This window comes from Pelmatolapia mariae, linkage group LG16_19, assembly GCF_036321145.2.
Source record: "Pelmatolapia mariae isolate MD_Pm_ZW linkage group LG16_19, Pm_UMD_F_2, whole genome shotgun sequence".
Classification (NCBI taxonomy): domain Eukaryota; kingdom Metazoa; phylum Chordata; class Actinopteri; order Cichliformes; family Cichlidae; genus Pelmatolapia; species Pelmatolapia mariae.
Genome location: NC_086241.1, coordinates 64,217,344 through 64,235,168, shown reverse-complemented (window position 1 = coordinate 64,235,168; position 17,825 = coordinate 64,217,344). Strand labels below are relative to the sequence as shown.

General features: G+C 41.5%; 1 protein-coding gene across 10 annotated transcripts in view; it reads left to right on the top strand.

Moving 5' to 3' along the window:
* ralgapa1 (Ral GTPase activating protein catalytic subunit alpha 1) overlaps positions 1-17,825 on the top strand; it is a 71,413-nt gene that overhangs the window by 13,416 nt on the left and 40,172 nt on the right. For 9 of the 10 annotated variants that reach the window (XM_063500048.1, XM_063500054.1, XM_063500051.1 and 6 more), the window contains 14 exons: positions 2,982-3,185; positions 8,491-8,615; positions 8,695-8,932; positions 9,295-9,489; positions 11,206-11,376; positions 11,510-11,703; positions 11,785-11,883; positions 11,965-12,120; positions 12,385-12,513; positions 12,610-12,735; positions 14,299-14,357; positions 14,552-14,660; positions 17,387-17,497; positions 17,749-17,817. In XM_063500048.1, coding sequence (XP_063356118.1) covers positions 2,982-3,185; positions 8,491-8,615; positions 8,695-8,932; positions 9,295-9,489; positions 11,206-11,376; positions 11,510-11,703; positions 11,785-11,883; positions 11,965-12,120; positions 12,385-12,513; positions 12,610-12,735; positions 14,299-14,357; positions 14,552-14,660; positions 17,387-17,497; positions 17,749-17,817 — 1,985 coding nt within the window. Of the gene's footprint in view, positions 1-2,981; positions 4,818-8,490; positions 8,616-8,694; positions 8,933-9,294; positions 9,490-11,205; positions 11,377-11,509; positions 11,704-11,784; positions 11,884-11,964; positions 12,121-12,384; positions 12,514-12,609; positions 12,736-14,298; positions 14,358-14,551; positions 14,661-17,386; positions 17,498-17,748; positions 17,818-17,825 lie in introns of all 10 variants that reach the window. The other variant, XM_063500045.1, reaches the window with a different exon arrangement.

The window sequence follows — 17,825 nt, the reverse complement described above, 5'->3', positions numbered from 1 at the left end:
GCAACTTGGCTAATCTTAAAAGCTGTTGATCAGCAGTGCGCAAAATTTGCATGTTGCAAGTGTAGATCTCAATTACGGTCTTTGTTCAGTAAAATGTCAAAAGATGGCCTAAAATGATTATTTGCGAGATGCAAAAGGAGCATATTTTTGTAAAACCGAAAGATATTCCCAAATCATATACTATCATATACAACAATTAAAAAAAAAAATGCAAAATATTTATATGCAAGATCTTCCACTGGAAGAACAGAGGTGCTTAAAGGTCTAATTTTATCAGACTTAATGTTTTCAAGGAGGTATGCAGAGGTTTCTTTACATCTTTAAAGGAAGAATCACATTGTTAAGTTAAATTGAGAACTTTCTTTTTCTGTAAAGAGTAAAAAAGGAGCTCATTGGGTCTTTCAGTTAATCAGCTGACAGATTATAGGTGGCGTAACATGAGCTACCTCTCTAGTGACTCTCCTTTTCTGATGTCTTGGGCTGCACTTGGCAGTGGTAGTGCTAGTTCTGGTTCTGCTCTGCAGATGGTGAGAATCCTTCATCCACCTGCTGAAGTTTGTGGCTAGAGAGGTTAGTGACAGCTCACAAAGCAGACAGCAGAAGGACAGCCAGTGCAGCTGATTGATATTGAGGAGTACCACACCAGTAACCTATCCAGGGAGCCAACTGAGAGAAGACTTGAGGGGAGTAGGGCAGAAACTGAACATTAAAGTAAGAGCAACCAATACATAGCCTTGTTTCTCAGATAGAAAAAACTCGAAAACAAAACACTGAAGTGCTGATATGCTTTGGCAGGTGTTAGTACATCTGGCAGTCACCCAGATGATCAAGTATGTGTGTTGGAATCACTCAACTGTGATTGTATTTGTAGGATGTCTTAAATAATCACCTCAATATATGCAGATCAGGCGTAACATTGATTGCCTGCCTAATATTGTGTTGGTTCACCTTTTGCTGTCAACCCTTACCTGTAGGGGCACGCACTCTGTATTGTTGTGCTCCTCAAACCATTCCTGAGCCATTTTTGCTTTGTGAAAGAGACCACAGCCATCAGGGAGTACTGTTTCCACAAAAGAGTGTGCATGGTCTGCAACAGTGCTTAGGTAGATGGTATGTACCCCAGAGTTTCCCAGCAGAAAATCGCCCAAAACATTACACTGCCACTGCTGGCTTGCCGTCTTCCCATAGTGCATCCTGGTGGTAGGTGTTCCCCAGGTAAACAACAGACAGGCGCACCCATCTATGCGATATAAAAGAAACCAGTGTCATCAGACCAGGTCACCTTTCAGTGGTGGACAGGGATCAGCTTGGCCACCCTGACTGGTCTGCAGTTCTGTAGCCACACACAGAGGAAACTGTGATGCACTGTGTATTCTGGCACCTTTCTATCAGAACCACCATTGAATTTTTCGTTGCTTTGAGCTACAGCGGTTCATCCATTGGATCAGTCGGTGTTATAATGTTATGCCTGATCAATGTATGTCTTCAGCAGCTTGCTAAAATGCTATTTTAAACACGCCTGCATATATAAACTAGACCTAGTTTATATATGCATATTTATTATATAAATAGAATTCATTCTGGGCCAGCCAGTAGTGAACAAAGATGTATGTCATTTTGAGTCTGTGTTGCAAACATTTCACTTAGACTTTAGATGTAAGTGGGATTTGCTTTTCTTGTTGTACACCTGTTTGCATGAAACTTGACATACCTGTTTTCTTTGTTACTTGCTTATCATCTTGCTTGCCTGCCTGCCTGCCCGCCTATTAACCTGCACCTTACTCTTATCTGCCTGCACACACATTTGTCTTCGAGGTCTTTCCATTAACTCTACATATTTGCATTTTTTTTCTGCCTGTTATAAGTCACTTTATTTCTCTACCTTTCTTGTTGATCCTCCTTTCACCAATTTTTGGTGTAAAATTTCATATGATTTGCTTTATTCTTGCAGTGGCTTTTGCTTGGACAGCTCTCCTTTCTCTTTAGTATGAGAGGATGATGACTCTCATATCATTTTTGTTGTTTTTAGTGTGTCTGTGTGTGGTGGTCCCTAATGGATGGTTATTGTGCAAGAGAGAAAACCCACTGAAATAATTGTAAATGGAAACTTAAGGGGAATTTCTGTGACATTAAACATGATGGTTGTACAACATAGCTTGCTCTTGCAAGTGCACAACAGCCAAACTGGGAAGCAGTCAGCTGTGTTGCTGCATTGTTGCAAGCGAAATGGTGTATAGTATAACATATGAGGGGAAAGAGATTTTTACATCAATGATTTTGATCTTGTCCATCTTCTTTATCTTCTTAAAATCAAATTCCAGCTTCATATTCATGCCATCAAACTAGATGTATGCTAGTTCAGAATTATCCTTATTTATCTTATTCTGGGCCTTATTGCAATTCTCCTAAGTTTGTCCTCTGTCTGAAGCAATATCTCTTAGCACGTAGGTTGGGCTTCTGTGCTCACAGGCAGAGCTATGTGCCTGAGATAGTCATATTAGCGATATCTACTCTCTTTAAAATCATCTTGAGCCAAACATAGAAAAAAACTGTTCTGAAGCCAGACCTTTTGACTCGGGGAGTCTATTTGTTGATAGTTCACAGTTTAAAACTTAATTAATAATAATATTTATGAAGATGTAACAACCAAACAGTCAGCATTCAGGCATTTATCCAAAGTTTTTTTCTTTTTCTACTAAAACAAGGTAAAAAAGGTCATGGTTAGCACCAGTAGTAGCTTGATAAATAGCCATAGGATGTTTGCTATGAATACTGTTAACATTTTGTTTTTGTAAGCAATGTCAGTGAGTACAATCTGATAAAGAACCAGACATTAGATAACTTGTGCCTAATGCATTCTTTCAGATCTGTGTGTGTGCGCGTGCGTACGTGTGTGTGCGCGTGCACATGCCTGCATGCACAGTTTTTAATGTGTCTCCTCCCCTTTATGCTCCAGCTAATGCCACTCCTTTTCCTTCCAGACCTCGAGGATCCACCAATCACACTGACATCCCGCACGTCTCGGATGCGCCACTCATCCCAGAGCGACGAGACTCCTCCCATCTCCTGTTCTGAGGTCTTCCAGGGTGGGGCTTGTGATCTGGATACCCCAGCCCCATCCTCCCTTGCAAGGAGCAGCAGTGCCTCTGACATCATGGAGCCTTTCATCGCAGAGCGGGTCAAAGGTGAAGATCCCCAGAGGGATCCAACTTTGATCCCAAATCCTTCTCCCCATCACCACCACCACTCCACAACTTCTTCCTTACTCGTAACCAACAGCCACGCAGCTCAACCACCCTCACAGTCCCTCACCTTCTCTTCTCCCACCCCTTTTGCCTTCTCCAATGGTGCTGTTTCCTCGTCCTCAGAGGTAAAAGATGATGGTAGTGTGTGCGATCAATTCTGGCACCAAAGTGTCTCTCGAAGCCGAGGTTCTAGTTCCGATTGGGTGAGTGACTGGGACTCAGCCTTCGCCTTTCAACCTGAAAAGGAAGCTGATGCAGATGAGGGTGAAACTGGGGAAGATGATTTATTCTCTTCTATTAGGGACTACCTCATTAACAAAGAAGCTGAGAGGAAGGGCGAGGCAGGCGAGAAAGATAGTCCCGGTCGAGCGGTAGAAAACAGCGTTGCTTTACCTGCACTCGTGCAAACAGGGATGGCAAGAACACAGTTAGAAAACAGAGGGCAGCTCGGAGAAGCAAAGCAGGTGGTAAGGGTGGACAGACAGGTAAGTAAATCAGTGAGACATAGCAGTGTGGATTCTATCGAGGAGAATGAGGCAGAGCAGCCGAGTATCTATGAGTGCTTGGAGCTGCAGTGTCAGTGGCCATCACCCAGTGCTAAGGTGGGCTCTAGTTTAGAAAGAACTACTGCTGAAAAGAAGGTCGTGGGAGGAAATAGTGGAAAGGCAACAGTATTGGAAGGGAAGTATGACTTGTGGGGTGATACAGAAGAGAAACAAGATGATAAAGAAATGGCAGCAAATGACAAGTCCAGTTTAATTAAGCAAGATACTACTGTGGGTGAAGGTAGCAGTGAATCAGTTCCCCAAACTTCAGAACCCACTAAGACCAAGATGTCCCGTAGTAGCACTAAGAGGCATCATTCTGGGGGTGTTCATGTCAGTTTCCGGCCCTCAACTGAATCTGTCCAGTTCCATAACCCTCTTGAAAATAAGGAGGCCCACTGGAAAGCCCGGCTACGCCGGCTCAGTCACTTCCACACACACAGCCACTCGGCTGGAGAGAGGCCTGGGGTTGGAGCTGGGGCAGGGTCAGGGGGGAAGCTGGGAACAGGGGGTTCAGGTAAGTTTGGCTCTGTGGCTGTTATCAGCCATAGAACAGGTGTACATGAGAAATTAGCATCTGGGACTGTAACGGATAGCAGTGGGACAGGGGGCACAGCAGGCCTGGAAAGCCGGTCTGGGACTGGAGGGGACAAAGACAAGCAGCATGCTGGATCCTGTGTGGGATCCAGTCATGGCCCAGAGGTTCACTCTGAGGTGTTGTCAAGCAGTTCAGGTTCCTCAGGAGTGCGCGGACGTTTAGGACGTTCCGCCTTGCGATCTAGAGCCTCCCGCTCCCGCTCCCAGGAGCCAGGGAGCACTGCCTCACGGCACCACCAGGGGGCTCTTCTTGGTGGTGTTTATAAGACTGTGGTTCACGCTCTGTCGTCCAAGCCTCGGCCCCAAGGTCAGGGGTCATCCCAAGGCTCGTCGCCGCAGCGGCAGGCCCGGGCCACCATGGGTGATGCATCACTCAGGGATCTCTACTCCCATGTCCTGGGCTACTTTGGACGAAAGACGACTACGCCAGGTGAGGATCGCAACGAACGAAGTTCTCACAAAGGAAACAGCTGTGGAAAGACAAATACTCACCACCACACAAACACCAGCAACTTTCTTTTCCTTTTTGGCTGTTTTTTTTTTCTTTTTTAACTGGTTTGTTATGATGGAATGACATTTTTGGCTGAAACTCATCATCTTGCTGCTGGACTGAAATTCAAACTCCCTGTTGATGTGTTTCCTCTTGAACGTAGCCCCTCCTCCAGCCTGCCTCTTATCAAGGACCCTCACCCTCCTACTTCCCATGCCTTTCCACTTCTCTAGCTCAGAAGCTCCCTCCCTCCTTCTCCTTTCTGCTTTCTCTAAGGGTTTCGGGATTTTTAACCTTCTCACCTCCTTACCCTGTTCTCCACCTCCATCCTCACCTTGATGTTGCATGCAGCCTCCTCGTGCCTCCTCCCCCGGACTCCGGCCCTTCTTCAGCTCTACAGAAGGAAACTGATCTACAGACAAGCACAACTGTCTGTAGAAAAAGAAAACAGCTGACATACACTATACTATTGAGAAAGATCCCAGATGTTTTGTAGCACTTTCAGACTTTGGTTCATTGTTGTCAATCAAGGAATATCACAAATTGAGTGTAAGCATTTAGCTGTAGTTCATTCTCACACCACTAGAGTGCAGCATAAGACCCTGTGATAACTTGATTGTAGTAACCTAGACAGAATTTGAATGAATATAAAAAGGTATGCACTTTCAAATTGGTAATGGTTATTTGCCTTGGACACTGCCACAGCCTTTATCAGCTATGCTGAATGGTTAAGTGCACATTTGAATCAGCAGCACAAATGCCACCTTTTTCTGTTCATTCTAATCCTTGGTGCAGAAGTGAGGTTATTTTACCTTCAGGTTTGGATTTTTGATAAGAGCACAATGATTCATCACCTGAATCTGTCTTGATGTGGAGTTACTGTTGCAAAGCCACTTTTTAAAATCATGTTCTTACATTATTCAGGAGTATTGCATGGCAGCTTGTGTCAAATAATATACTTGTTTGGTTTGTCTACTAATGTTCCAGATGTTTGAGGCCTGCATTATTTATTTGTTTTTTTTTTTATTTAATTTTTTTATAACAGTAAGGAAGAAATTGCATTTTAGTGTAAATAAGCAATTTTGGGCATTCACCGTTTCACCTCGTACTTTTTATACCAGATATTATATGCTGTGGCTGGTTAAACTCAGATTGATGGTGCTTTTGCATAATCCATGAGCACAAGTGGCGCCCTTGTGCCACTTGACCACACTCTTTTATGGTTCGGTTGTGCAGAATTTGCATGACTGAACTGAGTCCACTAGAATGAGCTTGTGCAGTTATTGTAAACTCTCCACACTGAAGTCCTTAAAAAAGGGCTTTATTAGGTCTAGTGTGTTGCATCATTGTTACTGTATTTGTCCATTCACAGCAGCTGGTTCTTTACTGAACTGCAGCATGAGTGAGAGAAAGCTTGGAGTGCAGTGAGTCATTGGTAACTCTCCATGTAGAGTAATATATCCAGAGTTGTTTTTATTTATGGATCGCTTCGCTAAGAGTGTTGATCCAGTGGAGACAAGGTCATCCGTAGCTCTTACCTTATTGAGGTGATTTTGGTATCAGGTGCCAGACGACACACACTGCAATTGTTGAAATGACTCAACCGAATGGGCTGAACATGTGAAAAAAAACACTAGAGATGAGTTGTCAAGTCTGTCAGATGGCATAGTCTGTGTAAGGTCAGCTAACAGCTTGTTTATGGTACTAATAGGGAATGCATTGTATATGTTAGCTTTAATGGTGCATTAATGAGACTAAAAACACTTTTCTTTTTCCTTCCATTTTGTGTTGCTATTGGTGATGTCATGGCAAATAACCATTACAGTAAAATATTATTTAACATCTGGGCAAGGGCACATGTCTGAATAACACACTAATTTTGCTTTTGAGTATTCAGGAATGATATCTGTAAGGCTTCAATAGAAGCAACATTAAGTTTACTTAAGTTCTCTCCGTACTATCACAGCCACAGTATTCTGATCCTGCTTAAATTTTTATGGTTGCGCTTACGTTACCTACTGCAGAGGTGGAGCAGATGATATCTTTGGGTGATGTACAAGTGTACCTGCAGGGTATTCCCTTTTGAATTTTTCTTGTTCGGTGGTAAATTCTGTGTTAAATCCGGCACAGTAAATAATTTGGTTGTGGATTAAGCTTTATTGACGAAATAACTGGTATTCAGGGGTAGAAGCAACCAACCCATGCTGTCTTCTGTCAGCCACAGGTGCAGACATTAAATATTAGTTAGTTAATACTGAAAGCAGCAGATTTAATCCCATCTGACTTTGGGTTGGAGAGATGCACTTGATCCGAATTTATGAACTCCCACTGGTCGCTATCTTTGTATCCAAGCTAACAGCAGTATAACTCATAGTAACATAACTGCACTAATGTGGGCCTGTGGTATGCTGCTTGTTTGGAGCTAACAGTGTGATACTCTCTCTTGCTCTGTCTGCATGGTGTGTATTAACTCCTGCATTGCTTTCCTGGTGGTTATTGATGCGCCTGCTATTGTGGCTTTTCTTTATTTAAAAAATACAGTTTTAAATAACATTCAGGCCTACAGTATACACACACATCAGGACTGCTCTTAAATCATCAGGTTTACCAGTTACTAGTTTGTTTTAGTGATATTGTGACATTTCAATGTAACATCTGATCACTGTGCTTTAAATAGTGCTTTTAATGCTCTGTGGGCAGTGTTGGGATGATTGTTTCCTGATCAAAAACAAAATGTCACCATATCTTTGATTTTTAGATGTTTACAAAGATTATCAACAAGTCAGACCTGATGATAGTCATGTTACACAATTCCTTATTTCTTGGTATGTCTCAGTTTTCTATCATTGAAACTGTTTGCGTGGGTAAGCATCAGTCAAGCCCCTCTCAGGCATCTGCTCCTTTCTGTAAATGTGACAGCATCTGAGCAAGTCCTGTCTGAATGCGCATCCTGGTCACTTTTTCATTAGAAAACTCAAGAAAAGACTTAAACTGTTAACTACCTAAAAACTGGATATTTATGCACCTTAAACATCGTGGACAGCACAACAAATAATACTTTGAGACGTCTGAATAACTTTAAAGGTGTGCATCGAAGTATTTTATTTTGAAAGTTCAGTTGCCGCTAACCAGCCAGGCTCAGCTCTGGTATGTAAATTTACTACCTGCTGGCTGGCCTGGGAATGATGTCATTCAGCTTCCTCTCCAGTGAGTCTCTTCCTGGATTTCCTTAAGAGCGGTTGTCCGCTGGACTTCAGGGTTGTGGAGTTGGAAGAGAGACTTGCTGGTGAAGCAGCTGCATGATGTTGAGGATCAGAATAGTGAGCTGGCCTGTTTGAAGATGGGGACAATGTCTGAATGGGAGTATGCTGTCACTTTAACAGGTTAATAGTTTTGTATACAATGTCTGACAGGGGCTTCACAGTCTGTCTTTGTGTGTTTGCTTACTTATATGGCTCCCTGTGCTTGTGAATGCTCATTGGTTTTTATCATTCCTCTGTGTGTGTGTGTGTGTGTGTGTGTGTGTGTGTGTGTGTGTGTGTGTGTGTGTGTGTGTGTGTGTGTGTTATAACCTTGTCTACCTCTGTGCCTCATTATGCATTTGTATTTGTAGCCAATAAAGAGGAGGTGGTCCAGAAGGCCCGTCCAGTCTCCACTGATGTTGGAAGCAGCAACCCAAACTTCTCTGACCTCATGGATGAGTTTATCCAGGAGAGACTGAGGGCCAAAGGAACTTCAGTTAGTACAACACACACGCTAATTTCAGATTGTGTCATCAGATGGAAGATATGAGCGTCACTTTCTCCTCTGTACACAGGGTCGCCGTGGCAGCAGCCCGGGAAGCCTGGAAGTTCCCAGGGATCTGCCAGAGCTCCTGGAGGCCAGTCATAGTCGTGATGGATCGCGACCCTTAGATGATCTTCGGCCTGTCGATGATCCGGGGGTTCCCTCTGAGTGGACGTCACCCGCTAGTGCCAGCGGTTCTGATGTCATCAGCTCCGACAGCCAGTCAGACTCCTTTAATGCCTTTCAGTACTCCACCTGCAAATTTGATAGTAAGGAACAAGATATGAGCAGTTTATTTATACTGCACGCCACACATTTATCCTCTTTTTAAAACAATATTAAAGTATAAAACTGTTATCTTGTGCAAAACTTTTTTATTAGTTCATGTAAAATATTTTTATGTTATTAAATAATCATTTTTTCTGCCAAGAGAAGCAGAAAAACACAAAATTGAGTTTCTTTTTTTAAGGTAAATTAATCTGTAGGAGTAAGCCATCTCATCTTCTGTTTAACTTTGAAGAACTTTTTGTGAAGTGTTTAAAAATAATCCATCACAGTTTGTCAGGCTGCTGAAATTAAAAGAGGAAAATCACCAACTGTACAGCAATGATGACTTTTCTTTCTTTTGTAGATTTTACTTTTAGCTCTGAGGCGTCTGCAGGGGGAGTTGGATCTGCAGCAGGAGGGGGAGGAGGTCGAGGCAGCTCGCTGGATCAGGACAGCCTTGGTGGGGGCGTGGCCTGTGAAGAGCATGAGGTGGCCAGTTTGACGACACTTCACATCGACTCAGAGACGAGCAGCCTGAGCCACACTGTCACGGTTACAGGTAGGGACATAACAGACTTCAGCTCAATGCCTGCTCACCAGAACCCTTAAATACTGTGTTTTTATGCCATCTAAGGGGTTTTCCCAGTGTGTAATTTCCCAGTAGATTAAATTTGGGGGGGGGGGGGGTAAAAATCAACAAATATTCAGAAAACATCCCAAAAACTGTGAGAATTGATTCTAATAAAGATAAAAGAAGTTGAAATAAATAACGCTTATGTAACACTGATTTAACGCTTAAATAACGGTTGTTTATTTAGGAGCCATTTGAAACAGTTTCTCAAATTTTTTGGTAAACGCGTTGTAAATTAAGTCCATCTGAAATGTAGGTTCTTTGCGTCGTTCATGCAAGCACACACACACACACACACACACTAACAATGGTTATCAAGTGTTTCTATGCAAGGTTACTTTAATCTAGTAAACAAATGGTTGTGTGTAGGCTGTGTAGCCTCTTAGATTTATTAGTTCGTGTTGGTGTTTGCGATAAGCACCTATTTTGTAAACAGATCCTCATAACACTAATGAAGGATAAAGTAGGACTGGGCATCTAATAGAAATGTAAATTCAATTTCGGCTTCCAGTGGTTATTATAATAGAATAAGATGGAGTAAAATTAATGCTTTTATCCATTATTTTTGCTGCAAAAAATTGATACAAGTATTAATAATACTGCAAAGTGTTGTTTTTTCTTCCATTATGAATCGAGGGCATTCTTTTCCTTTGTAAGAGTCTAGTTTTGAAAGCTCGGCTGTCCCATTCAGGTCTCTGTCGTTTATCTTGTGGCTGCCGTGCAGATCGCCTGAGCTGGTGAAGTTTGCTGTTCACCAGCTCATCTCCCCGCACCTGCAGACATCCAGTGGTTGAAGCTTCAGAACAGCAGTTGCCCTTCCAAGATGGTCTTTTGCAGTGAAAAACACACCCCAATCCTGCCCTAACTCCCTATTGGATTCATGAATCCCTGTTAGATATTAACTAATCAAGATTACAACTTTAAACAACTAAGTGATCATGCCTTTTGTTGTAATCAAGCAGCCCTACTCTGAATAGAATATCACACTTTTTTTTTTAATTCAAGCCCGTTTTTTACTTTACCACCTCTCTACAGTGATGTGCATCCCTAAAAACATTTTATTTGAAATTTGAGTGCAGGCTCTCATTTACCACGATGTTGAGTATCCATTTAAAATGATGTAAAAGGACCCAAACAATGATAGGCACTCTGCAAAAGAAACCCAGTCGAGCAAACCTATTTAGAAATATTCTTAAAGGTACAAGATCAACAGATACTTTGAATGCAGTCTTTTGTTATTGATTAACAAGAACATCTATCACGTTTTCAGGATTTTTTTTTTTTAAATATCACTGTGATGAGTGTCAATAAAAAGCATGAGAGTAGAATAATAAAATACATAATAGCTGAAGCAAATAACATGCTTATAAATCACTTTAGTGTGATCCAGAACAAAGAGAAAAATGGACTAAACTATCATAAAGTATTTTTCTGATTGTCTTGGTTTTCTATGTGATCTTTAAAATGACGTTTTTTACTATCCACTTAGCAGTTAGGTTTTAAGTCTCCTTCTTTGATATAAGTCATAGTAAAAACAACTTCTCAGCCTCACATTCCACCATAAAGCATGACTCTCATCCTCCCGTTGCCTTATCAGGAGTTGATATTTTCTGTATTCTTTCCCTTGTGTGTGCCTTCTTCCAGGTTCAGAGAGTGCATCGCCCATGCATTCGCTTGGGGGCTCTCGCTCCCAGACTCCTTCCCCTGCCACTTTGACAGCAGAGCACACTGAGCACACGCATTCCCACTCCCACACCCATTTACAGCTGGACCAGAAACTCCACAACTCTGTCTTACAGACCCCCGATGACCTGGGTAATACTCAGAGGCATTCACTTTGAGATGCATTTTCCTGTTCATACAAAGTGTAGTACTTTAATCATGTTTGTGAATATGAAATACTTTGTAGGATGACTCAGTCATGTTCTCATTGACTCATTAATTCCAGAAACGAGTGAGTTCCCCAGTGAGGACTGTAGCGTGATGGCGGGCGGCTCTCTGACCGGATGGCATGCAGATGTTGCCACAGTGATGTGGCGAAGGATGCTGGGTATCCTGGGAGATGTGAATAGCATCAAGGACCCAGAAATCCACGCTCAGGTCTTTGACTACCTGTGTGAACTTTGGCAAAACCTGGCCAAGGTGAGAATTGAGACATACAGCGAACCCGCAACTCCTGTGTCAGTGAACATGTTCTCCAATGACAAGCTTTTCTGTTCGCAGATCAGGGATAATTTGGGCATTTCTCTGGATAACCAGTCGTCTCCTCCACCCCCTGTTCTGATCCCACCCCTGAGAATCCTCACCCCTTGGCTCTTTAAGGTATGTGTGATAAAGAGGTAACAATAAGGGTTATAACATAACATGTGTTTCAATGTTAGTTAAGCAATCTTTTCTCTTAAGGCCACCATGCTGACAGAGCGTTACAAGCAGGGGAAACTTCACGCCTACAAGCTGATTTGTAGGATCATGAAGAGACGGCAAGATGTTTCACCAAACACAGACTATCTGACACACTTCTATAACATCATGCATCAAGGACTTCTCCACCAAGACCAGGTAGAGTGGTCTCAAATTTATACTTGAACATAACATATGAACAAATAGCATATTTTATATTTTACAGATTTCTTTAATCTTGCAGCTACTAATAAAAAAATATTAATGTTAAATACTCAAATCCAGATCTTTAAGCACAGAGTAAGTGCAGGAAAGCAGGGAAATGGGGAGAAAAGATAGTCATGCAGGCAAACATGCTGTGCTACTGTGAATGCACCTTTGAAGCTAAATGTTTTAAAAAAAAAACCTGTATTACTTTTACAGGACATTGTGAACACCATCATCAAACACTGTAGTCCCAGGTTCTTTAGTATCGGTCTACCTGGAGCCACCATGCTGATCCTGGATTTCATCATCGCAGCTTCTAGAGTCACTGCCTGCTCATCACTCAATGTAAGAAATCATCCCATTTGCAATGTTGGTTTCCAGCTTTACAGGAGCTGATTCTTTCATTCCTGTCCTCCTAACAAGTTTTATTTTCCTTCAAAGGCTCCAAGAGTTGAAGCACAGATTCTTCTCGGATCTCTGGTGTGCTTTCCCAACTTTTATGGGGAGCTTCCTGCTCTCCACCCCACCACAGCTGACATGGTACTTACCAAGTTCCCTGATGTCAAGGTACGTGAATGCCAATCATCTTCTTCCACCTTACCTTATCCCTAGTATCCTCCTCTGTCACAACAACTCTCTGCATGTCCTCCTTCACTACATCCATGAATCTTCTCTTAAGTCTTTTTCTTTTCCTTCTGCCTGGGAGCTCCATATTCAACTTCCTTTGTTCGGTATATCCACTATCTCTCCTGTGCACATGTCCAAACCATCTCAACCTTAACCTTGTCTCCAGCCTGAGCTGCCCTTCTAATGTATGTAAATGTAGTTTATGGAATATTTTCAGTAGCAGTGTATTTAGGTGGCTGAAATGATCCTTCACCAGAGGCTCCAACTACCATTAAAATCTTGGTGTTATCTTCTCTTGTTTGGATAATAGGGAATTATAGCCATCCTAGCAGTTACAAATGCACAGAAAATTCTTCATTTTTAATCTTGCAGCATCCTTTCTGCAAGTGATATGCAGCGCAGCCTGGTTCAGTGTATCCACAGTGGATAAACTGTTCATCATACCTCATATGCACTTCTCTGGGAGAGTATTACAATACACCGCAATAAAATATTGAGAAAAGAACATTTTTTTTTAAGAAATTACTTTAATCTTCCTGTAAGTTCGGGGAAGAGCAGGACAATACAGTTAAACTGACAGGTCTGAAAATGTGTTAGTTTTTCTTTAACTCGCACATCAAAAGCTCAAAAAGTTTATCGACTTTGTTTGTAATCCAGGTCAGTTCAAACGTCGGCTGTCCATAGGGGATCTCGGAGGCAAACTAATAGGTTAATGTCTCATCAGCCATTCTTGTTTGAGCTGAGGGCTATGGGAGTGATGTTGTTATTGTTTTTGGTGCCATGTAAACTGCTAATGCCATGCGTGGCAGCGCCTCAGGCTCACTCACTGCTTTCTTATGTGGCAGAAGCTTGTTTTGAATCACTAAGCTGTCATTAACATTGACCAGAGGGACAAGACCAGGGAGTGTGTGAACGTGTCTGGGGTGTGTGTTGACGTGTTTAAACTGTGACTATGTGTCCATATTTAGTCCAGCATATGTGTCTACGATATGCATTAACACCACACGGTGTAGTTCCTTGAATCTGTTTCCTGTTTGTCTGACTGGGAACTATTAAGCTTGTCCTCATTTTCTGATATATAAATAGTGTTGAAATGATGGATGCTCATTTCAAACATTGCCAAATAATAAGGTTAGCTTAAAGGGAGGGAGAAATAAACTAAAATGTCTTGTTTCCGGTACTGGACAAACTCAAGGACTACATCGAGGCCGTGTGTAAGATAGAGAAGGATTATTTTGAACAGTGAATCATGCAAAGCTACTCTAATAGGTCCATTTTAAGGATGCAATCTCTTTATTATTTATTATACACACCTTTAAGGGCTGCTCAATTATGGCCAAAATCATAATCCCAATTATTATCATCAGTATTTCAATCTGAGGTCTGCAACATGACTTTTTATATTAATGTCTATAATAACAATACTAGTGGTCAGCTGATATATTGCTATCGAAAACTGATGTGCTGTATGTTTTTGTTTTTTTGTTGTTTTCTTTTTTTAAGGAGCATATCATCAAAACCATCCTGACCTCTGCCAGGGATGAACCCTCTGCTCCTGCTAGGTAAAGGGTTTATAAAGTTTATTTATTTATTTATTTTTCATTACACATCTGTTTGTGCTCACCGTTAGCGAGTATTTCTTTATTTTATGCTGGTTCCTGTGTGTAATATTAATATATGCAGTGATTCCGGTATACAGCATTTATAGAGACCTTTATTGCAAAACTGCTTGCTCACACTGTGCTGTTTTTGTCAGGTGTGTGGCTTTGTGCAGTCTGGGGATATGGCTGTGTGAGGAGCTGGCCCACGGGACTCAACATCCACAGATTAAAGATGCTCTCAATGTGATCTGTGTTACCTTGAAGGTCAGTCACACCTCAGTACATCTATTAATAGCAATTAAGTTCTGTTCAGCTGGACTTCCAAAAAGCAACCTAAATTTTATATTTGAACTGTGACTCATTAAGACTGAAATGCCAGACCAGTCTGATCGCATTATGAGTTGCGTGTTATATTTGTCTGTTCTCACACTTTGTCCCCAATGACCATGGATCTCTCAGTTTCTGACTGTGGTCCAGTGAAATAAGACCAAAGCAGTGACTCTGATTCAAAGGCACAGCAGACTGGCTGCATGTTGCACGGATCTGCTCAACACACTAGTGCCAAAACATCTGCTCCTTTTTAGGCTGAAAGTTTATCATACTGTTTCCATGAGGCAAGCCATGGTATAGTGCAGACCACTTACATAGACAAATAAATTTAATGTAGTGTATGAGAGAATGTACGTCTGTTCTTTATCCTTTTCTTTATTTTTTAAAAGACATAGACATTTTCAATGATCCCATCTCTACATCTGAATGTGAATCCTATTTAATACTTTGTGAACCCTGAAAATGATTGGCTGCAGCCGGATTACCAATCCAAACTACAGAACTGGTATCTTTGTTGATATATTCCTGTTGTTGTTAAGATAGCCTTTGATAGGAAACTCCTATGTAAAGTCCTGTAAAATGTGCCGGTTATAAAATTAGAGGGTCACTGTCATGCCTCTCACTCCTCTCTGTTCTAAACCCTTCCCACTAGACAAGCGTGGATACATGAGTGTACTTCATTAAAGAGAGGTTGTTGGCAGTCGCTGTGAGATGGTTGCAAAGAGGTTGCTGCACCAAAAACCGCTCGCCAGCTAGTGGCTGAGTGGTAGTAAAACTGCAATGGAAACTAGAAATTAAGTACCTTCGCTTTCAAAGTAAAAATGCATCTTACCACTGCAACTGACACGTTTCAAGAGAAGCAACACTTTTTTTGCCCACTTTTTTAGCCATGCTAACCTGTGTAAGATTTTTTTCAGTCTGATTAAAATTCACTGTAGATCTTCACTAAATAAGGTAATCATTTTGACATTGACAGAATTATCTAACTTTTAAGAATTGGCGGAAGTTGATTTCTGATGTAAACAAACATCGCGTTCTGGGTTTTTTCTTTAGTGTCACCTTGCTGTGTGCCACAGATTTCAATTTCTCTCTTCTTGTGTAGTCTGACTGCACCTCTAATGAGCCTTAAGACTCCTTTTACTTGAGATCTAAAATAGTTCTGGCTATTCTAAAAGGTTATAATGCATTTTTGTCCAATGCCAGAAACATGTTGCATACCACAGCTTTAAATTCAGAGCTATAGATAAGGTAAGCAGACCAAAGTACAGAGTTAATACTGGAGGATTAGATGGAGGGTGTGTTTAACATGTTGTCCTGCGAGCAGCCAAAGTATGATGGAAAACGCTGTTGGAGATGAGTGTTGGTGTTGGTGAAATTTCCGTAGTGGGCTTAGTGTGTTTCAGACTGGGAGGCCTGTGGATCACAATAATACGGCCCAACATTTACTGTCTCATCTAAAGCCAAACACACACACTCACACATGCATACCTTTTCCACCTTGGAATCCCTTGCTCGTGTATCGGCAGCCAATGACCCATCACACACACACACACACACACACACACACACACACACACACACACACACACACACACACACACACACACACACACACTTGCATTCACTCACTCCTGGGAGCAAACCCTGGACTGTCAATATGTTTGGTCCTTCTTCAGATAGGAGACTAATCCAGAGGGAATGCTGCAAGCTGTGTCTCTCGCACACACACACCATTGCATGTATACACACATCTTGTCCACTTTTGAATCTCTTGCCTTCATACCAGCAGCCAGTAGCTCCAGCCATTGGCTTTGTGACACACACACACACACACACACACACACACACACACACACACACACACACACACACACACACACACACACACACAAAGCTTGAGGGATTGTCATATTTCCATGCTCTTCCTGCTGTTCTCTTTGCCTTTCATCTGTAAGCATTTTTTGTCTTGTTGTCCGTGATCCTCATTACAGTCCGACTAATCTGTAAATTCTCTTTCTTTGTACTTATTATGCTGTAAACACTGTGTTAACCTTAAAGAAGTATAGCAAATACTATCTGGGATTTCAGCACGGATAACCGATGTGTTAGTTGTGACAGATAAGATGCTTATATGATACCTGCCAGTATTAATTTGAACAGTGCCTATATGTGAAGTAGAATGTGTGTTTTTAGACTGGCAGGCAACACAAAGAGAAGCTTTAGAGATAATAAAAATAGATGATTTATTATATGATATTTAGACTAATAATTTACTGACTTCATATCATTTTTTTATATTTGTTTGTTGGTAATTAATGCCATCAGGCCGATTGTGGATACTTTTGTTGACTAATTTAAGCCAAAGTTATCAATAGCTTAGAAAAAATGTGCAAGCTACTTGTTTAAACCTTCTAACGGTCCTGTGGAACCATTCATCCTCTTTCCTGGACACTTTCTAGAGAGAAGGTTCAAAATAATTTGGCCTGAAATAGGATTTGGTATTAACAAGCAACCTCATTATTGCCGTTTGAGATACAAGACATGCCAGTGACAGATGTTTGATAACTGATACAGATGGATTTTGGTTAAAATGAATGCGTGTATGAATTTAACCCAGACCGGTGAATTAACATCAATGTTTTGTCTCCTCTGTCCCTCAGTACCCCAATAAGAGTGTGGCGCTGGTGGCGTCAGACATCCTGCACCTTCTGATCAGTTACGTTGATCATCTGCAGAAATTCCCACCCGACACTCCAAAGAAGATCGTAGAGGTGAGACATAAAATACAGAGAACATTTGAGCAACATTAATATTTTAATATTTCTGAATATTGGTTTAGATCGCTATTGCTTTGCCATAACATCGTAATGACTGAAGTCATGCTGTGTAAAGCCAAGGCCCCACAGTGCTGGTAGACATTTAACAAATTTTTTATAGAGGTTTTAAAAACTGTGGCTGCTTCATGGTGTCGTATAACTTCAGAGGGATTAATGCTCATTTTAATCTTACTCTCTTCTTTCAGATTTTGATTGCCACCATCACATACTTGCTGCCTACTACTGAGTCTTCACCTCATGAACTGGATAAAAGGGTAAGCTG